We start from the raw sequence: 27,977 nt of genomic DNA on the forward strand, positions 1-27,977 counted from the left end.
GCCCACTCACGGATTCTGCCAGCGACTGAGTCAGCCACGGGTCAGTGGCGTCCGGACAGATAAAGTTTACTTTGGCAGCCCAGCCAGGTGTTTGCACCCAGCCAGGGAGATAGTTGCCTGCTTGCACACGAGCAACCCCTTAGAAACCATTACAGCAATCCGTGAGTCCCTGACGTTGCTTGTGCACAGCCCGGGGAAGGCAGCACGATGAGCCAGACAGGACCAGCCGTAGAGACAGAGCAAGAAGCCATGGTGCAAGGTCTGGTCGAGAGGAATCGAGACCTAGAGGCACATGCCGCTACAAAGTTTACTTTGGCAGCCCAGCCACGTGTTTGCAAACAGCCAGGGAGATAGTTGCCTGCTTGCGCACGAGCAACCCCTTAGAAACCATTACAAAGAGGCATCAAGGTTGTTCCACAGCAGGCTTGTTCTCTAGACTACTGGCCTTCTCCCTGGGCGAGCGGTGAGCATCCGGGGGGGCACACAGTAATGTGACCCCCCCTTGGGGATGACACCCGGGGTGGTCTGCACCCCGCTTCCTGCACCAGTGCATCTGGGACACCAATAGTTGGTTAGTTTGCTTATTTTAGCAATATTTTTTATTAAATTTAAATTACAAAAATCCAATGGTAGCCTCATTATAACATTGCCAAATTAAAACACAATTACTAATCCCAATAGATATCTTGGTATTCCTTAACTTTTGCACATGGGGTCAGAAATTAGGACATGTTGGAATGTAGAAAGAGAAAAAGTGGACAGTACAAATGTAATTTTATTGTGTTTTTTTAAAAAAGATTATTGCTCATATTCGAACATTAGGAAGCTATTAACCCATCCATATGAAAGTTTTTGGGTTTTTTTTTTACTAACTCTTACAAATACGGCTGGATTAAATGCATACAGTGCACTTTATTTCATCCTTCCAAGCTAAAGGTAGACTCATGATTCCTCATTGATGTCCCAGCAGAACTTGAAGGGCAGCTTTTCCATTCTCTTCTTAAAAACACTGTCAAATCTTTCACTTTGTGCGACTGTCATCATGTTCTTCCAGTCTCCAACAGTGCCTGGCCCAGGAAGCAGACAGAAAGAAAGGGCATTGTGGTGGTCAAATAAATATCCATAACTCCAGATATATTCCATCCCTAGCTGGGTATATGTCCCTCAGTGTGAAAAAAATTCCACACTTTAGATTGGAAAGACAAATATGCCACCCTTAAATATACATATTTAGAACAAGGAAAAAACAACAGGGGAAGTACATAATAGAACAACTCTAAAATTAGGAAACACCAGAAACTGAGTTTCATGAAGACTGGGAAAATGAAATCACCATCTCTTGGTGCCTATCAAAGGTTTGAGATTTTGCAAGCACCGCCAATTCAGTTCGACTGCCACTGAGTTACCTTTGCGAAGAAAAGGTCCTTTGCTGTGGTCCAGGATATCCAGTGGCATGAACTCATAGTTTGCCCTGGGATCTGCTTTCATTTTATTAAATGTAGCCTGATCCACAACAGCATCCACCTCCTTTTCAGTCAGTCTCTTTCCCAGGAAGTTGCATAATTTCAATACACAGCTTCTCAGATCCTGAAATGGAACGTGGTTTTAATGCCAGGCCATTTACAATAGAGAAACCTGACAGCCTAGCGACTAAAACTCATGGAGTAGGCAGGATTAGAAGCAGGGGAAACAAGCAGCCTGGATCTTTCTTTGCCTAGTTTGGAATAATTGCAATTGCATTATATTATACTTTCATTGTTGCTTTTATTCCATGAGCCATGCAGAATGCATTATATTCTGGGGCAGCTCTGAGTCCACAAGTAAATAAATAAATGTCCCTGTTGCAGACACAAGGGGGGTTCTGTGACATCTCTCCTCAGCATCAGAGGGCCTGTGAAATGACATATCTTGCTTGGGATCATGACACTTTATTTATAGTGTGGGGAAATAGTTACAGAGCAATATTCACAGTCTAGGGTCTGAAAAGGTGCTCCTGATTCCATGGCCCACTAATCTTTTTAAAAAAAACTTTAGAAAGGAAATGAAACTAGCAAGGGGGCACTTGAACGATCATATTGCTTCCTTCCTCCATTTTGTAAAGGAGAGTTTTGATGGATGCTTAATATCAGACTGGATAGCATTTTGATAACTTACCTTCTTCATTTCCTCATAGGTAAGAAACAGAATATTGAAGTCATCCTTGTGAGAGTACCAGCCTTCCACATGGTCCAACCATGAACTTGCAAGTACTGATGAGAAAGAAGTTGAGTTGGCATAAAATGTAGATCAGGTGATTATTTTTTTTGAAAAACATTCAGAGAGAAGCAGTACAAACGTATAAACACCATCAACACAATTTAAAGGAATCCTATTAAGAACCAGCAGTGGTACAAACCATTCAACAGAAGCTGAACTAATACCACCCAACCTCACCAAACACTTTCTCAGAGAAAGAATTTGCAGAAGAGTTCTGCATTTTAAGGCTCCCTGCTGTGCTTCCCATCCCAATGTGATGGAAGAGTGATGGGTGGGCTGAGATCAGTCTAGCCTTCCTCCAGCCCCATTCCTTCCCACACTGCCAGTTTCCTTATATGGTGTGGCAGTTAATACTTGCAACATTTAAGAGACCGTGTCAGGGTTTCTTAGTTATTACTTGACACAAATCTCTACACTTGATTAAGGATTAGGGGCTGCACCTTGTAATGATTTGTAGCTGCTGCATCCTGATGCAAAGAGAATATAAATCCACCTGATTTCCTTTGGGAGTTGGCCAGATCTATTCCCTACCTTTTGCATCAATGGACACTAGTCATCTGTGGCATAAAATGGTGTAGTTGGAGTCTCAGTTGGAGACTCTTTGTGATGCATGGATGTGGAATTTCCTCAGAGTAACCTATAGCATCAGACATGGCATTGTGAAAACGTTCCTTATTACAAAGAGAATTTCTTTAATCTGTTGTCAAAGGAGGATAAAGATGAAGGGACAAGAGTGATTCATTTTAGAATAGCAAATCTTCCTTACCTTTTCCAGCCAAAAACCTCTCCATGAAAATTCCAAAATCTTCTACCTCTTCAAATTTGACTGCCATTTTGGAAAAATGGTAAAAGGAAACCATGACATCCTTTGGGTTTCTGGCCACATAAACAACCTGCAGGAATAACAACCAATTCCATTCTATTGCTGATCATATTGTTTCTACTGTCTCTTTTGTTTTGCTTCTGTAGTTATTTCTGTGGTTGTGAAATGTGTCTGGACCCAAGTTGTTGAAGAGGGATATATATGCCTAAAATAATAAATGGATGGATCTCAGATATCTCTTCTTGTGGATTCTTGGTGCTTCCCAGTTGCTTTATATCCCTGGCAGCCTCCTACTCTTTTGGAACATGCATGTCACACCCACAGAGCAATCCTATGGTGTTGAATGAACTTATTCTTATTATGTGTGTTGGATGGCATCCTCCAAGACATTTACTAAGATGGAGCATAAAATCTTTGCTGTTTAGGAGTCATGGGAATTATTCTAAGCTCAGGGTGCACAGAGCATTATTCATTCATATGGAGAAAGGAATTGCAGCTCGATGAACTGCCTTCAAAAATGGAAAAATGTTAACGGAAACTGAGGTGATCATTTAAATAAGCAAGACAAACGTTTAATTTTATCAAATAATAAATGTGCTGTTTCCTACTTTTGCTCTTCTGTTCCTTAATCCTTTGGGTACTAAATAGTAGGGAAGATGGGAAGCAAAGAGGCGAGGTGATGGGCGACTGTCGTAATCCACATTGCGTATATTGTACTCCAGCCACGGAGCCCTGTCTAGTAAGTCGACTTTTTCGGTTCCATCTCGGTGACCTTCATGATAAATCAAGCTCAAAATATTTTGGGTCCATATTGTGCCTATAAACGAGAATAAGCCTATTTCATTCTTTCATTTTCATGAATGTACTTAGTACTTTGCAGAGTGAAATAACTGAGAACAACATGTCTCAGCATCGAGGACCTTACTGTTGAATTGCAACACTGTTAAAGAAAAGAAATGAGGGAGAGGAAGGAAGTCATGGGAAACACAGCAAGCAGAGGCAGATTCAGGGATCTGGCTGCACAGGTTGCCACCACTATGATATAAAATAGAAAGTGGGAGGTGGGGGGGGGCACTAAAGTTTGGTGTCACACAGACCACCACTGCAATAAGGGCAGCAATGGGTGATTGAGGAAGATTGACCAAGGCTTCCTTTCCATTTTGGATGAGAAAGGCGAAGTTCAGCTAAAGGCTTCATAGAATTTGAGGATTTGGGAAGATAGAACAAAACTGGCAAATAAGTTCCCTTAATTTTCAGAAAGCTACCAAAAGCTCTATTCCAGATTCTTCGCAGCACATTATACAAATGATTGTCAAAGTCCAGGGAATAATAAAAAAAAGGTTGTCTGGTTCTCCAAAATACTCCAAAGAAGAGTGAAGGAAGTTCTGGTGGGGAACTGGAAGTTATTGCATGTGGGGCACAACTGCATTGGATACGCCCCCCCCCCCCCGATACTGGCAAAGTTGTGGCAGATAAATGCTGAAATAAAGAGTCATGGGATGAAAGCTTTTTAAGAATAGAATTTTACAAACACTATTTTACAGCCACATACAAAATCCTGAAAGTCAGTAAATACAATAAACCCTTAGCAAGCAAATTTGAATGTTTTTGATGTGTATTTATGTTGTTTTCAAAACCTCAAACAGGTTGACACCGGTGGAAAACACATTATTTCCTATTTTTAAAAAACAAACAAACATGACCCGGTTCTTCTTTATGTAACCAGGTAAGTTCTACACTACCCATATTCACCTCAATTTTGCATTTGGTTTTAAACTCGCCTTAGTATAATATGGATACTATTTACATATATGTGGGTATCCATCATGGTTGAATAGCAATCATAGTTCGTCCTATGAAAATGCACTCTTACCTGACTTTGGATAAGTGACTAAAAATACATCACTGTCTCTTATTTCAAAATCCTCCAGGGTATCCAAGTACTCCACTGAAACCAAATCTGGCTGGAAATAAAATCCTTTGTATTTGAAAACATATTTTTCATCTGGTTCCATTGCCTGTATAAGAATAAAGAGAAGAGAACAGTTACCTCTATTATGCAACAACGGGAAATCACAAAGAAATAGAGGTGTCATTTTGTCAAATCCTACTCTTTTTGCAGATCTCATAGCAGAATCCCATGCTTCTCTTCCATCACAGGTGAGCAACATAAAGGTCCATCATTTAGACCTTAGAACAGAGATTTGGCTCATCACTGAGGCAACAAAGCATTCTTTTCCTCCTACTTTATGTCTGTTTTTGTTTTTGTTAATGGTGCTGCTTTCAACTCAAAGCTGGCTTTCCCCTGCACAATAAAGCTTTTCTCTTTCACCCTGACACAGTTATTTCTCAAGTGCATGTGTGCAGCATGCAAAATAGCAACCCTTGGCCTCACTTTATGCTGCCTGGCATCATAGTTTGGTCAGTGCTGCCATCCTGACACTCATTCTTGTACTCAGGGGAGGTGGGAAGGAAGCAAAAAACTGCTCCCTGTAAATGGATCCAGGGGAAATGAAAGACTGAAGTCTGTTGGGAACTCTTCCCAATTCCTCCTGAGTTCTTGATCCGCTTCAAGAAATTGGGATGACATATTTTCTTGCCTGCCTGGGGCAAAACCAGTTTTCCTTTCAGTGTTAGCCTCTGACTGTTCCTGGGGTCATAGGAGAGATTGTTTCTGTTCTACTCTCTCGACGACAGACAGCGCATGCATGTGTGTTTGCAAAATGAGTGGATGCTGGATGAAGTGGACACATTGCTCTGTGTATGTTTGAGGTTGAATGGATGTCGAAGAGGGGAAAGAGAGACAGGGTGGTAAAGAGAAAGATATTGCTCAATGCCCATCTGGCTTCCATTGCCAGCTCTGACTGAAACTGCTGCTGAAATGTGGTGCCCAAGGACGTTCCATGGAGGGAATGCTGCTCTCAGCTTCATCTATGATAATACAGAGAGTTGGCTACACATACAATGGGCCCTGTTGGGGCAGGTGTTCCCATACTGAGACACCACTGCCAAAATAGCCCTTTCTTTTTTTGTCTCCTCCCTGCTCCAATTTCTCTCCTCCCACGTAGCGTCTGACAAGGAAGGCACTTGCAAGGGTGGGCTCAGTGCATGGTATAAGGAGGCGGGGAATTATTATGGGAGAAAGTTCAAGGCTCCATTGGGTGCTGAGGAAACCAAAGTTGTCGCCAGTTGTCGCCAGGTCTTTTATACCTGTTGGGACATTTCAGGCCATAATATAGAATATGATGCATGACATCAAGATATACCACCTGGTGATATTATAGATGAATGGGTGCTTTATAAACATTTAAATAAAAATAAAATCCATTGCTTAAAAATGATAAAGAAATAAAGTGCCATGAAGCCTGAAAATCACTTTAATTCTCTATATACGTCTTGTGTTTCATCGCTAAGAAATACAACAATCATTTAGTGGAAAACACTGTATGTCCAAAATAGTAACAAGAAAAATACTCCGTTTGATTTTCCAATATATAAATTAAGGGTTGTATCCCATGCCGAATGAGCAGGATTCCACTTGCCTAATGAGAGTTCACATTCAGTCCCCTCAAAATAACTATTAATCTCTGGTAGCACAAATGTTGCACTCTGACACCAGAAAAGAATATGAACTGTGACAAGAGTTTCCATGCATCTGATGAAATACCTTGTTGCCCCTAAGAACTCTTCCAAGAAAGAGTAGATTATTTGTTTGTCATTCAGTAGTCCTGCTTTTCCCTGGAAAGTTTAATTTACAAGAAAACTTACCTACCTTTTGTTTTTAGAGTCAAAAAGTGTGGGAGAGACAGGGAGAGAGTGATCTCTTTTGCAGCTTGGAGTATTTCAGCTTTTCAAGGCTCAAGTTCAGAGCTCTGTAGGAGATTGCTTTATAGAATTCTGTTAGATAATAAGGGTTGGATTAAGCTGATGGCTCCTCCTTAGTAAATCATTCCTGGCATGTTATGCAAGAAAAGAAAGGTAACACAGGTGCATAGAGGCAGATAATGTAAAGAATAACAGGGGGAGAACTTGTTTCTTTACACAAGCAACAGCCAATATCAATAGTGGTCTTCGTCCGTTTAAGAAATAAAAGCAGTATTACGTCTGCTCAGGTCCACTAATAGAAAATGGGCTCAAATGGTAAGAGAGACCTGAGATTCACCAATGGATGTCTATTTGTACACACATGCCTGCACTGACTTACACCCCAATAACACCAACTTTAACTCCAAAATAATCCCTATTTGTTTTAATAAAACTTACTAAATAATTAGCATGGATTGTTTTAGAAATCTATCCAAGAAAAGTAGAAACCTTTTTCATTTGTGCACAGCTTATCTGAGATCAAACATAACTCATGTCCAAGAATAAACTTTCAGATCCAACAGATTGGCAGCAATCTTTCCCACCCTTCAAAGATTTTGAAGAATTTTGGAGGTCTTTAAGCAGAGGCTTGACAACCATACGTCAGGAGTGCTCTGATGGTGTTTCCTGCTTGGCAGGGGGTTGGACTCGATGGCCCTTGTGGTCTCTTCCAACTCTATGATTCTATGATTCTATGAATTTTCAGAGTCCACATCGAGATGGACAGCTCCCAGTCATTTTAGTCAGAATTCAATGAAAGCTATTTCCCAGTAAACAATGCCACATGCAGAAATGGCTCATTTTGTTTTTGTTTATCATCTAAAGCTAATGTTTTCAGGAATACCTTTGCATAGAAAATGCACTTGATGTCTTCCTGTGTTCTCCTTGCTAAACTGTCCTTTATCCTGCAATGACCACTCCTGACATCAAATTGTGGCGCCTTTTGCATGGTCACGCGCAGACCCCCGGATCCCTGTGCAACTCCTGTTAGTTTGGGCTGGCTTCATCCTCCCTAGGCTGGATACCTGGAGGTCTCCGCCTACCTCAGCCAATTGCCCAATCCCGCCTGGGGAGGCGTTGCCAGGGGATTGGCCAGGTAAGGGGAGGGACCATCCTGCCCACACAACAGAAGGTGAATCTTACCTCCGAAGCGGCAGTGGTGGCGAGACCGCGATTTTGCGGCCTCGGGTGGCAGTTTCAGGCCTTGGGCAGAATCCTTTAGTCTATTTTCCTAAATGGGGAGGGGGGCGTGAAGCGGTGACCCACACCCTCCTTGTGGCAGTGATACCAGGGTTCCCTGTTAAAGGGGTCTTGAGGGGAGGCATTGGCCATACACCAAGAGGTTCTCATTGCTCTCCCCTCCAACGGCAGTGAAACGGGGGATGGGCTCTCTGCTTGAACATATGTTGTCCAGAGCCAGCCCAATCCCCACACATTCTGGATAACCCTAAAGTCTCCCAGATCCCTGGCTGGGGACTGGGAAGGATAAATGGCCAGTGCCTAAGCCGAGGTCTCCCTACATCAGAAACTTAATAAAGTTGTGGCCAATTTTAATCCCATAGCACGTTGTCTTGAGTCATTATTCTGCTCGGGGGTCGCCTGGGGTTGAGGGGCTCCACCTGCCCACGCAAACCACTTTCAATGTCTTAGGCTTGGGCAGCTCCACAACTTTGTCTAACTCCCCCTACCTCAGCTCTCCCCCCACGAAATCACGGGGCTTTTTTATACAGCACCCCTGAGATTGTGAAATTGTAGTTTATTTTATGGTTGCAGGGTTTTTTTATTTCAAAGGATGGCAAATCTCAGTTGTGTTTCCTAATAAATGATACTGACTTCATACGCTGGAGTGATAGATGTTTCAGTGTCCTTACAAGCCATTCCTGGCTGATAGATGTTGGTTTCCTGGGTCCTTTATCCATCTGCTTTAGTTGCCAGGCAGACAGTAATAGTACTCCAGAGCAGGAATGGGGAGAAATCTGAATAATGTTTTAATGCAAGTCCACCTAATTTCAACTTCCTCAGTCTGTGAAGAGAAACACAGCTAAAGTTCATCCATCAAAATTCACACATCTTCAGATTTTGTGATACACCTTTCTACTCATCCATACCCTTAAGACTTAGAAGAGGCAGAGACAGTTTTTATTTTGAAAGCAGAGATGGATCCTGGCACACCTACTGCTTGCTGAGAATAGGACTGGGTGACTCAACCTGTACTAAATTATATTGTGATGGTTTATCAATATCAGAGTCTGGTTACAGTTTGAGATCCAAAGAATGGGTGCTGCTAAACTCTTGGAAGAGCACAAAGAACCATTCTTATTTATGTATTCTTATAAGCTGTAAATGATGGAATCTGTGATTTTTTCATGTGATTGTGTTTGCTCAGTGAACGACAGGGAGGAGAATGTGTGTCAAACAATGCAAGGAATACATTCTGGGTGCACTTGTCTCTTATCAAACGTTGCTGCCTTGAACTGGCATGCAGTATGAAGGTGCAGCTTTTTTCCTATAGGCTGGCATGGGCTTGAATTCTGATTAATCATTGTCATTCACTAGGAATCGAATGCTTCCTCCATCTAAAATGTTTGTGAGGCAATTTTATATTGGAGTTCAAATAAGTTCTCCCATCGAACTACTTTTTCAAATCCGCTCAGGTCAGAGTTTTGGCACTCTTGCAAAGTTTATGACCCTTGGGGTAAGATGAGGTCCTCTGGAATAAGACTTTGTGAGTTGAGGACCCTCCACCCGCATAGGATTATAATAAGACACACAGACACATTATTTTAGGTTAATGGGCAAAATTAGGCCACAACTTTTATTGGTTACAGTATATGAGTAGTATTGGCTTAAGCATTGGATGAAACAGCAATACAAGACTCCACCCCGCACAGCCGGGAGTTATATCGGGGTTAACAACCAATAGGAGGAGCTTGTTGATGTAAATACAACTGGAAGCTCCCCTGTGACATCACTGGGGGTCGTGCCATGGCCCTAGCCACTAGCAGGGCATCGGACAGGATCCACGTCCTCTGGATTCCTTTAACGCAATACCCAAAAGAGGAGGGGTAGATGATGGCGCATAACCAATCCTCCAACACAACACACATATTCCAATGCCTAACCACAACCTGAGCCAAAAGGCTCCCCGCCAATACCCTCACTGCTGCAACTAATTCCTAATACTTCTGATGACGTCTGCCAACCACACATCATTTCCTTGATCGGAAAGATGGACGCCATCATCACGAAACAGAAACACATCGCTGAATCGGATGTCAGGATGTGCAATCACATGGCCATTCCTATATATTGCGGGCCACCGCACGATTCAGAAGTTTCCTGGATTTGTCAATGGCTATAGGGTTATGACTGCTACACCACACCCTTCTTTTTAGAAGGAAGGACCAAAACACAGTTGTTTCTGGGAATAATACAGCCAGTTCATCAAAGTCCTTCTTAATGTGGAAAAACAAGTCCACGCTCTTCCTGAAGGCAAGGTCATTCTCCCCTAGCTGGATAATCAAGATGTCGGGAGGACCAAAAGATGCTGCATTTGCCTTCACTACTGGCATAAACTCTTCCCAACGCATGCCACGTCTTAAAATCCAGGAAACACGAACACCTGATGGCAGACCAAGGTCATTGCCGATGCCACACTTGACCATGCGCACACGGGCCCAATGAACAATGCTATGACCACAGATCCAAATTTGGAGACCTGGAGAAGCTGGAAAATAAGAAAATGAAAAGACAGATAAGGGTTGAGCCCTATGGATTTTGAAAATACAGGTCAGCAGTTGAGAATTACTGATTCTTGCGAATGTATCCCTTATAAGCATTTGACTTCTAGCGACCTAGTTCCTTGATCCTATCTGTTGGGAGGCCTAAATGGGACGCCATTGTGGCCGCTCCAATCCTAAAAGAGTGTGCAGCGTATTCATTGGCTGGGAAATCACAGGCATCAATTGCCTTACGTAAGACACGCGGGAACTGGTATCTCATCAAGCAGGAACCATCTTCATGTATGAATAAAGGGCCCACACGGGCAGATATAAGCCTCAAATACCGCCTGATGTTTTTTGCTGGGCAGGGGCCCTGATGTTTGGATGCTGCTAGCTTGATCAAGGCACCCCTGCCGCTCTGGTCCATTTTTGACCGCTGAATGTGCAATACCAACTCAGAACTAGATAACTGAATGTCTTCTAACAGCAGGCCCCATGAGGTACTATTTGATTGGGTTTCTGCAACAACCTCCCCACTCTCAAGGCTCCAAAGAAAGCAACAGCATAGGCAGCGGAAAATAAGCGTGCTTCATATTTTGACCAACAAATGGACCTAGGTTTTCTGCGTATCAAACAGAGAAGGCCAAAAGTTATTGGCCTTCTGCCATCCTTTTTTGAGGGTTGAAGCCTGCTCAATTGCACTATGGACAAGAAAGTCTGTGCAAGGGTCAAATGAAAATGTTGATTTGCTAAAGAACGTAATTGTAGCAATGTGAATTTTTAAAGTTTTTGCAGCACGCCCTAAGTTATGCAGATGTGCCAAGTATTGTAGAACATGATCAGGAGTGGGCGGAATACCATGCGTGAGAGCTATCTCCTTAAACTGAAATTCCAAGAAATCACACCAGGCTTTTTTATACAACCTGAGAGTGGAAGGTGCCACAGAGGCCAATACTCCCTTGATAACTACACGCTTCCAAGGTTCCAAAGGTGGTCCGGGAAAGGTTCTGGCAGCAGGTGAGCCTGAGGTGCTAATGACTGGAAGTGGTTAATCTGAAATCGAGATAAAGAGTCCACTATGTCATTATTAACGCCTGGGATGAATTTGGCAGAGAAAATAATATTAAATTTGAGGCACAGCAGCACGAATGCGTGAAGCAAACCAGAAACCCTCTCGGAACGCGAAGACTGTTTGGCCAGGACGTTCACCACTGCTTGATTGTCTGTCCTAAAGCACACCCGGCGATCATGAAATTCATTAATCCAAAGGTGCGCAGCCAACACTATGGGAAAAAAACGCAAGAAAGGTAAGGTCCCGAGTGATGGCCTCGCCCTGCCAGCTTTCAGGCCAACGCTGAGCACACCATCGCCCCCTAAAGTAAACTCCAAAGCCGAGGGACCCTGTGGCATCTGACTGGACCTGAAAGTCTGAAAACAGTTTAAGGTTGTCCTGCCATAGGGAGATCCCATTGTAATTTTCTAGAAACCTGAGCCAAATCTCCAAATCTGCCTTGACAGACTTGGGCAGGTGGACCCTGTCATGTGGGGACCTAAGGCACACAGATAACCTAGCCAGGCGGGCACAGAAAGGTCGCCCTGGGGATGCTATCCTGCAGGCAAAGTTAAGGTGTCCCAGGAGAGACTGGATCTGCCTGAGGGTGACCTTCCTGAGGGGGAGAATTTGCAAAATAAATTCCTTAAGGGCAACCAGCTTATCCAGGGGCAGACGGGATGATTGGGCAATGGTGTCTAATTGAATACCAAGAAAGGTGAGCGTTGTAACTGGGCCCTCTGTTTTGTCAGCTGCCAAGGGGACTCCCAGCTCCTGCGTCAAGAAAATAAAAGCCTCTAAAAGAGAAGCACAGAATTATTTGATTTCCCAATCAATAAAAAATCATCTAGATAATGAAGAACCCCTAACAAACCAGTTCTATAACGTAAAGCCCAGTCCAGAAAGGTGCTAAATGTTTCGAACTCTGCACATGCAACCGAACAGCCCATGAGCATAGCTTTATCAATGTAAAATCCACCCTGAAAGCCAAGAAGATGGAAATTGCTAGGGTGAACTGGCGATAATCGGAAGGCTGATTCAATGTCACACTTTGCCAAAAGAGCCCCCTGCCCAAAACTGCGAATAAGTTTGACAGCCTGATCAAATGAGGTATATTTAACGGAGCAAAGTTCGGGGGGTATAGTATCATTAACTGAACCCCCTTTTGGATAGGACAGGTTATGAATCAGCCTGAATTCCCCTGGAGTCTTTTTTGGCACGATGCCTAAAGGTGAAATGTGAAGGTTTTTGAGGGGGGAGTTAAAGAAGGGGCTGCCACCTGCCTGCCTTGACCTCTTTTTCTATCTTTTTTCCTGGCAAACTCTGGCATTTCCCTCACAGATTTTTGGTTTGGAGAATCTTTAGCTGTAAGAGTACCTGACAGTACTCGAAAGAGTATTCTAAAACCCTGAGAAAAGCCATGCCACAAATAGGAGGCTGCTTCCTTATTAGGATAAATGTTTAACATATGACACAGGGAGGAAAATTTGATGGGAGTGAAAGCCAAGCAAAGGAGGTTGTTATCTGCGGTTTGCTGCTGAGCCATTGTAGGGGCCAGGGTTTATTTTGGGAGCCCTGCTGATAGTGCCCCTGGCCCCCCAAAAGGGCTGCCTCCGTTTGAAACATGACGATACCAGGTGGGCACCACCACACACTCATGAGGATACTTAGAAACCTGCCTTTGGCATAACCCTTTGTTGTGCTCCCAGCAGAATTTGCGTTTAAAATCCATCTTTGTGTCCAATTTACCTGAGCAGATGTGATTGTGTTTGCTCAGTGAATGACAGGGAGGAGAATGTGTGTCAAACAATGCAAGGAATACATTCTGGGTGCACTTGTCTCTTATCAAACTTCACTGCCTTGAATTGACATGCAGTATGAAGGTGCAGCTTTTTTCCTATAGGCTGGTGTGGGCTTGAATTCTGATTAATCATTGCAAAGTTTATGACCCTTGGGGTAAGATGAGTTCCTCTGGAATCAGACTTTGTCACTCTTCTTGCACAACCTTTCTCCAGGGGAGTGAGGTGAGGGAGCGATAAGCAGCCCTGTCCTCTGAATTAAAGCCAAATGTGCTCAATAAGACTTTCCCTCATAATAAATTTGTTTAGGAATGAAGCTTTCAAAGAGATTATTCAGTACCATAAAAATAAATATCTGTTCCAGCAATCAAGATTATCCACCAATTATTTGCAACACATGGATTGCTAATTGCACAAGCATTCTTTAGGGGCCAAAGGTGAGTAAATGACAAGCAGCATACAATAAAATTGCTCTTGTAATTCTTACGTTACTTTTTCTACAGTTCTGAAATTATACTATATCACACAGTTATGCATACCCAGCAATTTGGTGTAACCCACCAAAGTGACTTATCTTCACCAGGGAAATGATCAAGTATCCATTTTGGTTTTGTAGGACCATTACAAGGAAATTACTTCTTGCCTGCAATAGTTCTGCGAAAAATGCCTTCAAATAATCACAAACATCTGTTCCAACAATCACAGCTCTTGACCAATTATTTGCAACACATGGATTGACAGATACTATAACACATGCACATCCTGTTCTAGAGAAGGACCTAAGCAAGGAACTCTATTGAGAATACTGCTTGCTTGGTTCCAACACAGCTTTAGATGGACTGCAGCAAATCTCTCAAGATCTGGACAATTGGTAAGGTGAAGGTAAAGGGACCCCTGACCATTAGGTCCAGTCGTGACCGACTCTGGGGTTGCGGCACTCATCTCGCTTTATTGGCCAAGGCTGCCAGCATACAGCTTCTGGGTCATGTGGCCAGCATGACTAAGCCGCTTCTGGCGAACCAGAGCAGCTCACGGAAATGCCATTTACCTTCCCACCGGAGCACTACCTATTTATCCACTTGGACTTTTGATGTGCTTTCAAACTGCTAGGTTGGCAGGAGCAGGGACCGAGCAACGGGAGCTCACCCCGTCGCGGGGATTCGAACCGCTGACCTTCTGATCTGCAAGTCCTAGGCTCTGTGGTTTAATCCACAGCGCCACCCGCATCCCTTGTGTGTACCAATGCATGTGTGTACCAATTGTGTGGACAATTGGTACACACATGCAAGACAGAGAAAAAGTTTGTATAAATATTCTCAAGCTGGAAGCAGACTCAGTTCACCATTGATGTTCCAGCAGAACCTGAAGAGGAGCCTTTCCATCTGCTCCTGAAAAAAACACTCAAAGCTTTCATTTTTTTGCAATGGCCATCATGTTTTCCCAGTCTCCAAGAGTGCCTGGCACTGTGGTGGTCAAATAGATAGTCGTAACGCCAGGTTGTCACAAAATTCCATCCTTAGTTGCTGCACAGAATCCGGCACCTTTATTGGGAGGTTCCAAGATCAACATGCACCTTCTTTTAGTGTAATGTCTCCCAAACATGGAATAGTCACATACCCTTTTTGAGAGAAAGAGCACTTGGAACTGCTGGGATCTTGCACTGCTCAAAATTGGGGTGGCATGCAACAAGATGGCATAAGAAGTCTTTCTTGACATAGATTGTGGGGGTAGGATGCAGAGGGCTTCTTCACTGCTTTGCTGTCAGCTCCAGCCCAGTCTCTCAGAGATGGGCAGTGGGGTCAGGCTGGGACTAGTGATGTGCCCCTCTGAGCTCCTGAGACCTTGCCCAGGGCCAAATGTGTTTGATTGCTGCTCTCAGGCCTAGGTTGGACCCTGGGCTAAATTTTCCTAGACCTTCAGGACATGGCAAAGTGCAGCCTTTTCCCTTGATATTTCCAATGCCTGGGCCCTGTTCCAAGAATACCTGGGGCCTAAGCTCTCTAAGGAGACAAGCAAGCAAACAGGCATCCCTACAGGTGTGTTGGGTCTGCAAGGATTTTTTGCACTGGCGCAGGCATCTTTGTGTCCTTGGAGGAGATGGCGGCAGTGTTGCCAATGGCTTAGCATTGAATTTACTCTAGTTTCCTCCCCTGAAGGAGAAGGCTTCTTGCTGACTGGAAGAGTCACCAAGGTTGTTCCACAGCAGGAGGTGTCCGGCTTGAGGTGTCCAATGTTACAGGGCAGAACATTTCTCTACTACTGGCCTCCTCCCTGGACTCAGATGCTTCTTGGGGTTCTCATTTCACCTCCTCCAGTCCCCAAAATTTGCTTTAACCCTTTCTCTCTGCTCCATGATCCCAATGGAAATTCCCCCTTTTCAATCTAACCCATGAAGGAAATTGCTATGGGCATCAAACATACACTGTCCATTTTCCCCACTTCTCCTCCCCGCATATTCCTAACACACCCTCAAAAATGACTCTGTGAGGGTAAGGAGAACCCCAAGAACAGTGCAGAGGTAAAGGAAGGTGAGGGGGGAGGGGTTGTGTCATCTGGTAGACTGAAACGTTTGTCCTGAGAGAACAACTGGAAGAGTGTGAAGTGGAATTCCACCAACAATAAATAAATAAATGACTTGAATGACTCGTCTGATTTCCATTTGCATCTGCAACACCAATAGTTAGTTAGGTTTTTTTAACAATAATTTTATTAATTTTCAATTACAATAATCCAGTAGTAGCTTCATTAAAACAGTGCCAAATTATAATACAGTTACTAATCCCAATAGTTAGTTTGGGATTCCTTGACTGTTGCACATGGAGTCAAAAATTAAGACATGTTGGAATGCAGAAAGAGAAGAGGTTTACAGTACAAATGTAATTGTATTCTAGTGTTGTTGTTTTTTAAAGAAATATTACACATATTCAAGCATTGGGACGCTATTAAGCCACATGAGATGTTTTTACCCCTAACTCTTACAAATAGGCCTGGATTAAATGCATACAGTTCACTTTATTTCATCCTTCCAAGCTAAAGATGGGCTCATGATTCCTCATTGATGTCCCAGCAGAACTTGAAGGGCAGCTTTTCCATTCTCTCCTTAAAAACACTGTCAAATCTTTCATTTTGTGCAACTGTCATCATGTTCTTCCAGTCTCCAACAGTGCCTGGCCCAGGAAGCAAACAGAAAGAACGTGCATTGTGGTGGTCAAATAAATATCCATAACTCCAGATATAATCCATCCCTAGTTGGGAATATGACCCTCTGTGTGAAAAAGTTTCCACACTCCAGACTGGAAAGACAACTACACCACCCTTAAATATACATATTTAGAAGAAGGAAAAAACAACAGAGAAAGTACATAACAGAACAACTATAAAATTAGGAAACACCAGAAACTGAGAGTTTCATGAAGACTGGAAAAAATGAAATCACTATTACTTGGTAGCTATCAAATGTCATAGTAGGTGCCAAGTGAATCTGTCGGGAATTCTGCAAGCCGCACTAAGTGAGTTTGATCTGCCACTGACTTACCTTTGCGAAGAAAATGCCCTCTGCTGTGGTCTATTAAATCATTTGGCAAGAACTCATAGTTTGCCCTGGGATCTGCTTTCATTTTATTAAATGTAGCCTGATCCACAACAGCATCCACCTCCTTTTCCGTCAGTCTCTTTCCCAGGAAGTTGCATAATTTCAATACAGAGCTTCTTAGATCCTGAAATGGAACGTGGTTTAAATGTCAAGCCATCCACAATAGAGAAACCTGACAGCCTAGTGACTAAAACTCATGGAACAGGCAGAATAACAACAACAACAACAACAACAACAACAACAACAACAACAACAACAACCTGCTCATCTGGCTGTGTTTTCCCAGCCACCCTGGGCATCTTCCAACAAAATATTAAAATACAATAATTAATCAAACAATAAAAGCTTCAGGGCTGCCTTCAGATGTTTTCTAAAAGTCAGATAGTTGTTTATTTCTTTGACATCTGATGGGAGGGCGTTCCACAGGGCGGGTGCCACTACCAAGAATGCCCTCTGCCTGGTTCCCTGTAACTTCGCTTCTTACAGTGAGGGAACCGCCAGAAGGTCCTTCGGGCTGGATCTCAGTGTCCGAGCAGAATGATGGGGGTGGAGATGCTCTTTCAGGTATACTGGGCCGAGACCGTTTAGGGCTTTAAAGATTAGCACCAACACTTTGAGTTGTGCCCGGAAACGTTCTGGGAGCCAATGTAGGTCTTTCAGAACCGGTGTTATGTGGTCTCGGCGGCCACTCCAAGTCACCAGTCTAGCTGCCGCATTCTGGATTAGTTGTAGTTTCCGGGTCACCTTCAAAGGTAGCCCCACGTAGAGCACATTGCAGTAGTCCAAGCAGAAGATAACCAGAGTATGCACCACTCTGGCAAGGCAGTCCAAGGGCAGGTAGGGTCTCAGCCCTGGACACAGAATTGGGCTGCACACCTGATCCTTCAGAGGCACAGTTACCCCATTCAAGACCAGGGAGCCCTCCACACCTACCCACCCCCTGTCCCCCCAAAACAGTACTTCTGTCTTGTCACAATTCAACCTCAATCTCTTAGCCGCCATCCATCCTCCAACCACCTCCAGACACCCACACAGGACCTTCACTGGTTCCAATTTAAAAGAGAGCTAGAGCTGGGTATCATCCGCATACTGATGAACACCCAGCCCAAACCCCCTGATGATCTCTCCCAGCGGCTTCATTAAAAAAGCATGGGGGAGAGGACGGAACCCTGAGGCACTCCACAAGTGAGAGCCCAAGGGTCTGAACACACATCCCCCAATACCACTTTCTGAATACGGCCCAGGAAGAAAGAGCGGAACCACTGTATAACAGTGCCCCCCAGCTCCCAGCCCCTCTAGACAGTCCAGAAGGATGCCGTGGTAGATGGTATCAAAGGCCACTGAGAGATCCAGCAGAACTAGGAAACAGCTTTCAACTTTGTCCCTAGCCCACTGGAGATCATTGACCAGTGTGACCAAGACAGTTTCAGTCCCATGATGAGGTCTGAATCCTGACTGGAAGGGATCCAAATGGTCCGCATCCTCCAGGTGTGCCTGGAGTTGTTCAGCAACCACTGCCTCTTTATGACTGCCTCTTTCAGTGGGTCTGGGAAGGCTCCCTCACCGAGGGAAGCATTCATCACCTTGCAGAGCCCATTGCCCAGCCCTTCGCAGCTCGCTTTTATTAGCCAGGATGGGCAAGGATCAAGTAGACAGGTGGTTGGTTTCACTCATCCACATCCTTGTCCACATCCTCGGAGGTAACAGATTGGAATTGATCCCATACAACTTGACTAGACAGGACTCTAGCACTCTCACGCCCCGGCCCTGCTCCCACTGTGGCGTCTACCTCATTCTGAATCTGAGAGACTTTATCTGCAAAGTACTTTGCAAAGTCATTGCAGAAGATATTGGGGCCTTTACCGGGCCCTGATGGCAGAGATGGTTCCATTGAATTGTGAACCACCTGAAAGAGTCTCCTGCTGCTGTTTTCTGCAGATGCAACAGAGACAGTGAAGAAGGGCCTCTTCGCCGTCGCTGTCACCACTTGGTAGACTCAATGTTGAGCTCTAACCTGTATCCGCTCAGATTCAGAGTGAGTTTTCTGCCACCAGTGCTCTAGCCATCTCAGTGATTGTTTCATCGCCCTCAGCTCTGGGGAAAACCAAGGGGCTGTCCAGGCTCCATGCAATCGGAGAGGGCGCTTCGGAGCTAGACAGTCAATACCCTTGGTTAGCTCAGCATTCCAGCGGGCCACCAGGGAATCAGTTGAAAGGCCATCAACATGGGATAAAACATCCCCTACCACTCTCTGGAAACCATTTGGATCCATTGGGTGCAGGGGGCGGACTATCTGAATCGGTCCCACCTCCCTGCAGAGGTCACGGAGAAGTCCAGTTGCACCAGGAAGTGATCTGACAATGGCACTTCTTTTGTTTCACTTTTACTTAGTGTCAGGTCACCCACATCCATAGAGGTGAACACCAGGTCTAAGGCATGTCTGCGACTATGAGTTGGGCCAAACTTATTTAAGGACAGCCCCATGGAGGCCATGCTTTCCACAAAGTCCTGAGCAGCCCCTTGTAAGGTCCTGTCGGTGTGGATGTTAAAATCCCCCAGGACAACCAAACCAGGTGTCTCCAGGAGAACATCCACCACAACCTGAAGCAGCTTGGGCAGCGAATCCTTGGTGCAGCAGGGAGGTCGCAACCCCCCCCCCATGACCTGGGTTGCTGTGCGTAAGAGAAACCTGGTGGGCAAGCAGCGGCAAGAACAGGACCATCTGCTTCATCCAACCAAGTTTCTGTCACACATGTCAGATCAAGTCCTCCATCCACGATCAAGTCATGGATGGCAGTGGTCTTGTGAATCATTGACTTGGCATTGCACAGCTGCACCTTCAGGTCATGTGGGTATCCTTTGCTGATTCCAGTATCCATCTGGTCAAGACCAGACCTGGAGGCAGGAATAGTCCTCAAACAGCAACTAAATCTGCTTCCTCTCTAATGACATGGTCTGGTCTTAGCGTAATTCCTCCTCCTACCCGTGATCACTGAGATCGGTTGTCCCAGTACATCCCCCACCCCACCCCCCCCCCGTGGAACCTGCCCCAGCCATTCTGTTGGCTGGGGCCCACTCCCAGGCAGCCTTGACCCTGCCCCTTAAAAACAAAATACAAACTAAACAAAAAACCAATAAAACAATAGAAACTAAAATAATTATAATAAACGACACTCATACTAAATTTAAGCAAATCCCTAATGGCAACTAAACATTTAAGCTAAAAAAAGAATTTAAAAGGATAAAAGAATAATTTAAAAACATTTTAAAAAGAACCCTCTATGCTGTACAGAGGCCTGTCAGGCCCCGTTCTCAGGATTACAAGCAGGGGAAACAAGCAGCCTGGATCTTTCTTTGCCTAGTTTGTAATAATTGCCATTGCATTATATTGTACTTTCATTGTTGCTTTTATTCCATGAGCCATGCAGAATCATTATATTCTGGGGCAGCTCTGAGTCCACAAGTAAATAAATAAATGTCCCTGTTGAAGACACAAGGGAGGTTCTGTGACATCTCTCCTCAGCATCTGAGGGCCTGTGAAAGGACATATCTTGCTTGGGATCACGACACTTTATTTATCGCCCCGTAATCCCGCAGGGGAAATGGTTAAAGTGCACTTTTCGCAGTCTGAGGTCTGAAAAGCGGCTCCTGAGTCCATGGCCCGCTAGTCTTTTTAAAAAAACCTTTAGAAAGGAAATGAGACTAGCAGGGGAAGCAGCAGCTGAGGGCACTTGAATAATCAAATTGCTTCCTTCCTCCATTTTGTAAAGGAGAGTTTTGAAGGATGCTTAATATCAGACTGGATAGCATTTTGATAACTTACCTTCTTCATTTCTTCATAGGTAAGAAATAGAATATTGAAGTCATCCTTGTGAGTGGACCAGCCTTCCACATGGTCCAGCCATAAACTTGCAAGTACTGATGGGAAAGATTGATTTGGCATAAAATGTAGATCAGGTGATTTTTTTGAAAAACATTCAGAGAAAAGCAGTACAAACATATAAATTCCATTAAAACAATTTAGAGGAATCAATTTAAGAACCAGCAGTGGTACAAACCATTAAAGAGAAGCTGAATTAATACCATCCACCCTCACCAAACACTTTCTCAGAGAAGGAATTTGCAGAAGAGTTCTGCATTTTAAGACTGCCTGCAGTGCTTCCCATCCCAATGTGATGAGAGAGTGATGGGTGGGCTGAGATCAGTCCAGCCTTCCTCCAGCTCCCTCCCTTCCCACACGGCCAGTTTCCTTATATGATGTGGCAGTTAATACTTGCAACATTTAGGAGACATGGTCTGGTTTTCTGAGTTATAACTTGACACGAATCTCTACACTTGATTAAGGATTAGGGGCTCCACCTTGTAATGATTTGTAGCTGCTGCATCCTGATGCAAAGAGAATATAAATCCAACTGATTTCCTTTGGGAGTTGGCCAGATCTACACCCTTCCTTCTGCTTCAATGGGCACCATTCATCAGTGGCATAAAATGGTGTAGTTGGAGTCTGAGTTGGAGACTCTTTGTGATGGATGTGGAATTTCCTCAGAGTAACCTATGGCATCAGACATGGCATTCTGAAAACGTTCCTTACCACACAGAGAATTTCTTTAATCTGTTGTCAAAGGAGATAAGGATGAAGGGACAAAAGAGATTCATTTTAAGCTTCCAGATCCTGTCTGCCTTGAAGCAGCTCTCAAGAGAGCGGGAGATCATTGCAGAGGGAAAAACAATGATGATTGAGGGTTATTATCCTTGCATATTCCCCAGGCTTCACTCGCAGTTCGTCTCGGTACCTGACTCCCGCTCCTGCATGGAATGCTAGAGGCAGGGATTTGTTGGGTGCAAAAGCACTTCACCTGCTGATAATCCTTCTATAACGCCATTAAGAAGCAGAGGTTCTCCTGTCAATGAGAGCTTAATTTGGACTAATGTATAGGCATGTGCTAGAAGAGATGAGATTACAAACTGCAGAACGGAATCAATTGCAAGGTCATCAAGGTTTGAACTTGAGAGAAGACTTCATTCGGTGCAAAAGACAGTGGGGAGGAGCCTACGTCTTCTTTATACAAAGTTTTTTATTTCTTTACATTTATGGTATGGCAACCCTCCCTTGAATGCTAGTCCAATTTATATATGTGCAAGTGAGGAAGGAGGACACTGGATTGTTGATATGGAATACAAAATTAAATGTGTGTGAAGAAGAAAAATGGAAAGAGAGAGGGAAGCTCTGTTTTGCAAAAGATTTACGATGGAAACTTAGAGCTGTCTTTTCCATATCCTTTATTATTTATGGGCTGAACTGGAAAATGCTAAAAGGACTTGGAATTTAATTTAATTTAATTTAATTGGAAGTACGACTTCGTAGTTATCTCCAGCTGAACAGAAAGATGAAAGGGATCTGTGAACTTGTCAAGGAACTGATAAGGTTCATTACTATTCAAACATGTATATGATAGAGAATACATTCACATTTCAGACCGTTCTCAATCTGCCAGAAGAATTGACTTAATTTGGATTTCAGATGACTTAGTGCCAAAATCAAAATGGACAGAAATAAAACCAATGACTTTTTCAGACAATAACCCGGTTTATTTGGAATTAAGAGGTGAACAAAATCCAACAAGAAGATGGAGGTTATCAAAAGAAGGTGAGAGATGTGAAGAAAAAGATGTGAAGAAAAAAGATCCTAAGAAAGAAGAAATAAAACAAAATATAAAGAGATTAAAAACACAATTTTCTATGCTAGTGAACCAAGAAATAGAATGGAAAATAAAAAAATTAAGATAAATGAATTTTGAATTTGCAAATAAACCAGGGAAATAATTATCATGGCAGTTAAAGAGAAAACAAGAAATTAATGTTATATTCAAGCTTGAAGTTGATAGAAAAATAATAGATGACCTGAAGGATATAACAATTTGTAAAGTATTACTTGAATTTATACAGAGCCGGCAAAGAAAACAAATTTAAAATAGAGGAATATTTAAAGGAGGACAATTTACCAAAAATTTCAAAAGAAAAACAGATACATTTAAACACATCAATAACAATGAATGAACTTCAACAAGCTATCAACCAGACTAATCGTCTGGACCTGATGGACTGACCACAAAATATTACAGAAAACTGCAAATGTATATCTCAGAGCCACTGAAAGAACTTATGAATAACATCCTGAGATCAAGGAAAGTCCCAGAATCCTGGAAAGAGGCATATATTAGCTGCCTTGAGCCCGGTTATGGCCGGGGAGGGCGGGATACAAATAAAAAATTATTATTATTACTATTATTTTTATTATTATTATTAAACAGGATACTGATTTAACAGCAGTAAAAAATTATAGACCAATTTCTCTGCTGAATAATGACTATAAACTGTTTGCCAGTATTATGGCGGAACGTTTGTAAGTAATTTTGACGGATTTGATACATCAGGATCAAGCTGGTTTTCTACCTGGCTGACAGATGAAAAATAACATAAGAAATATAATAGATGTGATTGAGTATCTAGAGGTCATGGATGAAAGACAGGCGGCACTGATGTTTGTTGATGCAGAGAAGGCATTTGATAATGTCTCTTGAAAAAAATGATTGAAATGATGGACTTCAGTCAGACTTTCTTAAATGGTATAGAAGCAATTTATTTTGAAAAACAGGTGATGTTGATTGTAAACAAGACAATAACAGAAAAATGCAAGATAACAAAAGAAACAAGACAGGGTTACCCCCTGTCTCCATTATTATTTATATTAACCTTAGAAATCTGGCAAAGAATATAAGAATGGATGATAGCATTAAAGGAATAACAGTGCGTTGAAAATCATATAAATTAAAGCTTTTGCGGATGACCTGGTGATAACGGTAGAAGACCCCCTTGGACAACATACCAGGGGTGCTGGAAAAAAATAAACAATTTGGACAAGTAGCAGGCTTTAGGCTAAATAAAAATAAAACAAAGGTTCTGTTAAAGAATGTCGGAACAACGGAGAAATGAATTTAGAGAAACAACAAAGTTGGTGGTAGAAAAGAAGGTAAAATACCTTGGTGTATGGCTAACAGCTAGAAATATAAACATTTTGAAAGATAATTATGTAAAGGAATGGCATGAAATGAAATAAAAAGAAATATGGAAGTGTAATATGGAAAATAAACCTGTCACTGTGGGGGAGAATCTCGGTGATCAAAATGAATGTATTGATAAGAATGCTGTTTTTATTCCAATCGATACCTGTAGTCAGAGGTGCAGTATACTTCAAACAATGGCAAAAAGATGTTTCAAAATTTGTCTGGCAAGGCATGATGGAAAACAGCAACAACCGGGAAAGATAGACATAATGACTGGTATTAGTAATTGTATTGCATTGTTGTAATGAGTCTGTCATTGGGTTGTAATTGAAAACTAATCAAAATTATTATTAAAACTATTATTAAAAAGTTGTTCATTTTAGAGTAGGAAATCATCCTTACCCTTTCCAGCCAAAAACCTCTCCATGAAAATTCCAAAATCTTCTACTTCTTCTATTTTGCGTGAAGTTTTGGAAAAATGGTAAAAGGAAACCAAGACATCCTTTGGGTTTCTGACCACATAAACAACCTGCAGGAATAACAACAAATTCTATTCTATTGCTGATCTTATTGTTCCTACTGTCTCTTCTGTTTTGCTTCTGTAGTTATTTCTGTGGCTCTGAAATGTGCCAGGAACCAGGTTGTTGAGGTAGGATATATACGCATAATATTTCTGAACTGCCCTCAGAAACGGAGAAATGTTAACAGAAACCCAGATGTTAATTTAAATAAGACAAGACAAACGTTTAATTTGATCAAATAATAAATGTGCCATTTCCTACTTTTGCTCTTCTGTTCCTTAATCCCTTGGGTGCTAAATAGTAGGGGACATGGGAAGCAAAGAGGCGAGGTGATGGACGACTGATGTAATCCACATCGCGGAGCTTGTACTCCAGCCATGGAACTCTGTCTAGTAAATCCACTTTTTCAGTTCCATCTCGGTGACCTTCATGATAAATCAAGCTCAAAATATTTTGAGTCCATATTGTTCCTATAAACAAGAATAAGCCTATTTCATTCATTCATTGTCATGAATATAGTTAGTACTTTGCAGAGTGAAATAACTGAGAACAACATGTCTCAGCATCGAGGAATTCGTAAGACAGAACAATATTTGCTAATAAGTTCCTTTCTTTTTTAGCAAGCTACCAAAAACGCTATTTCAGATTCTTCTCAGAACATTATACAAATGACAGTCAAAGACCAGGAAATTAAAAGAAAGTTGTCTGTTCTCCAAAGTACTTTGATTCAGTGGATTCAAACCATGATTTTTTATCAATGCATTCTAGGAACAGGAATATTGACAAATGGCCAGTGAAACAAACATAATAGGCAAAAGGCAGTTGCAGAAGCCTTTCTTCATGTCACCCAAGTCCTAAATGCCTGTACAATGCAGAATCTCCCCTCTCTCTCCTCTCCCACTCCCAGTTATTGGGTCTTCCCCACCCCACCAACCCTCCAAGGCAGATTTGGGGAACACTGGGGACACAAGGGGAGAGAAGAGTGAAGGAAGTTCTGGTGTGGAAGTGGAAGTTATTGAATGGAGGGCACAATTGCATTGGATATGCTCCCCCCCCCCCCCCCCGTTATTGGCAAAGCTGTGGCAGATAAATGCTGAAATACAGAGACACAGTATGAAAGTTTTTTTAAGAATAGAATTTTGCAAACACCATTTTACAACCACATATAAAATTTGAAAGTCAGTGAATACAATAAACCACTAGCAACCAAATTTGAATGTTTTTGATGTGTATTTATGTTGTTTTCAAAACCTCAAACAGGTTGACACCGGTGGGAAACATATTACTCCATATTAAAAATAATAATTGCCCAGTTCATCTTTACGTAACCTGATAAGTTCCATACTACCCATATTAACCTCAATTTTGCATGTGGTTTTAAACTTGCCTTAGGATAATAGATACTATTTACATATATGTGGGTATCCATCATGGTTGAATGGCAATCATGGTTCTTCCTATGAAAATACACTCTTACCTGACTTTGGATAAGTGACTAAAAATACATCACTGTCTCTTATTTCAAAATCCTCCAAGGTATCCAAGTACTCCGCTGAAACCATGTCTGGCTGGAAATAGAATCCTTTGTATGTGAAAAGGTATTTCTCGGCTGGTTCCATTGCCTGCATAAGAATAAAGAGATGAGAACAGTTACCTCTATTATGCGACAGCAGGAAATCAGAAAGAAATAGAGATGTCATTTTGTGAAATCCTACTCCTCTTGCAGACCCCATAGCAGAATCCCATGCTTCTCTTCCACCACAGGTGAGCAACATAAAGGCCCATCATTTAAAGAACAGAGGCTTGGTTCATCATTGAAGCAACTCACCTAGCCTTTGCACTTTTTTGTTGTTGTTAGGCTGAGGTGCCTTCCCGCTGCTCTTTAATTCTTCTTCATCTGACCCTTCCTCATTACTGAGAGAGCCTCTCTCCAGAGACAGCTCACTTTGCTACTGCGCTGGCTTTGCCCTGCATAATAAGGCTTTTGTCTTTCACCCTGACCCAGTTGTTTGGTCAGTGCATGTGTGCAGCATGCAAAATAGCAGCCCTTGGCCTCACTTTATGCTGCCTGGCATCATAGTTTGGTCAGTGCTGCCATCCTGACACTCATTCTTGTACTCAGGGGAGGTGGGAAGGAAGCAAAAAACTTCCCCCTGCAAATGGAACGCTTGCAAATTCCTCCTGGGTGCTTTATGAACTGCATGGATGGGGTAATAATAATAATCATGATGATGATAATAAAGATGATAATGACGATGATGATGATAAGCAACTGCGGCAAAACCAGTTTTCCTTTCAGTGTTAGCCTCTGACTGTTCCTGGCATTGTTGGAGAGATTTATTTCTGTTCTACTCCCCCTATGACATACAGGGCCATTAAGCCTGAAAATCACTTTAATTCTTGTGTTTCATTGCTCAGAAATGCAACAATCCTTTAGTGGAAAACATTGTATGTACAAAATAGTAACAAGAAAAATACTCTGATTGATTTTCCAATATATAAATTAAGGGTTGTATCCCATGCCGAATGAGCAGGGTTCCACTTGCACAATGGGAGTTCACATTCAGTCCCCTCAAAATAACTATTAATCTCTGGTAGCACAAATGTTGCATTCTGTGTGACACCATAAAAGAATATGAACTGTGACAAGAGTTTCCATGCATCTGATGAAATACCTTGTTGCCCCTCAGAACTCTTGCAAGAAAGAGTAGATTAGTTGTTTGTCATTCAGTAGTCCTGCTTTTCCCTGGAAAGTTTAAATTACAAGAAAACTTACCTACCTTTTGTTTTTAGAGTCAAAAAGTGTGGGAGAGACAGGGAGAGAGCGATCTCTTTTGCAGCTTGGAGTATTTCAGCTTTTCAAGGCTCAAGTTCAGAGCTCTGTAGGAGATTGCTTTATAGAATTCTGTTAGATAATAAGGGTTGGATTAAGCCGATGGCTCCTCCTTAGTAAATCATTCCTGGCATGTTATGCAAGAAAAGAAAGGTAACACAGGTGCATAGAGGCAGATAATGTAAAGAATAACAGGGGGAGAACTTGTTTCTTTACACAAGCAACAGCCAATATCAATAGTGGTCTTCGTCCGTTTAAGAAATAAAAGCAGTATTATGTCTGCTCAGGTCCACTAGTAGAAAATGGGCTCAAATGGTAAGAGAGACCTGAGATTCACCAATGGATATCTATTTGCACACACATGCCTGCACTGACTTACACCCCAATAACACCAACTTTAACTCCAAAATAATCCCTATTTGTTTTAATAAAACTTACTAAATAATTAGCAT

The 27,977-nt window shown here is 42.6% G+C and overlaps 2 protein-coding genes across 6 annotated transcripts; both read right to left on the reverse strand.

Moving 5' to 3' along the window:
* Positions 1-757: 757 nt before the first annotated feature.
* On the reverse strand, positions 758-27,576 carry LOC308474304 (amine sulfotransferase-like). Of its 5 annotated transcripts, none has more exons than XM_081000439.1 (7): positions 27,473-27,576; positions 4,953-5,097; positions 3,688-3,896; positions 3,023-3,149; positions 2,155-2,249; positions 1,407-1,587; positions 758-1,067 (listed from the first exon to the last, which is right to left on the reverse strand). In XM_081000439.1, the coding sequence occupies exons 2-7, from the start codon at positions 5,092-5,094 to the stop codon at positions 943-945; spliced, it is 879 nt and encodes a 292-aa protein (XP_080856565.1). In that variant the 5' UTR covers positions 5,095-5,097; positions 27,473-27,576; the 3' UTR covers positions 758-942. The 5 variants fall into 5 exon arrangements, with proteins under 5 accessions (XP_080856565.1, XP_080856567.1, XP_080856566.1 ...); XM_081000441.1 differs by having other exon boundaries at positions 27,469-27,556; XM_081000440.1 differs by lacking the exon at positions 27,473-27,576 and adding an exon at positions 6,852-6,998.
* LOC308474306 (amine sulfotransferase-like) lies at positions 16,200-26,320 on the reverse strand (the record flags this gene model as incomplete). Its single annotated transcript, XM_081000444.1, has 6 exons — positions 16,200-16,682; positions 17,051-17,231; positions 20,931-21,025; positions 24,574-24,700; positions 24,954-25,162; positions 26,170-26,320. The coding sequence occupies 6 exons, from the start codon at positions 26,318-26,320 to the stop codon at positions 16,558-16,560; spliced, it is 888 nt and encodes a 295-aa protein (XP_080856570.1). The 3' UTR covers positions 16,200-16,557.
* Positions 27,577-27,977: the final 401 nt, after the last annotated feature.

This window comes from Podarcis pityusensis (genome assembly GCF_964106645.2).
Source record: "Podarcis pityusensis genome assembly, chromosome: 3".
In the NCBI taxonomy this organism is placed as follows: domain Eukaryota; kingdom Metazoa; phylum Chordata; class Lepidosauria; order Squamata; family Lacertidae; genus Podarcis; species Podarcis pityusensis.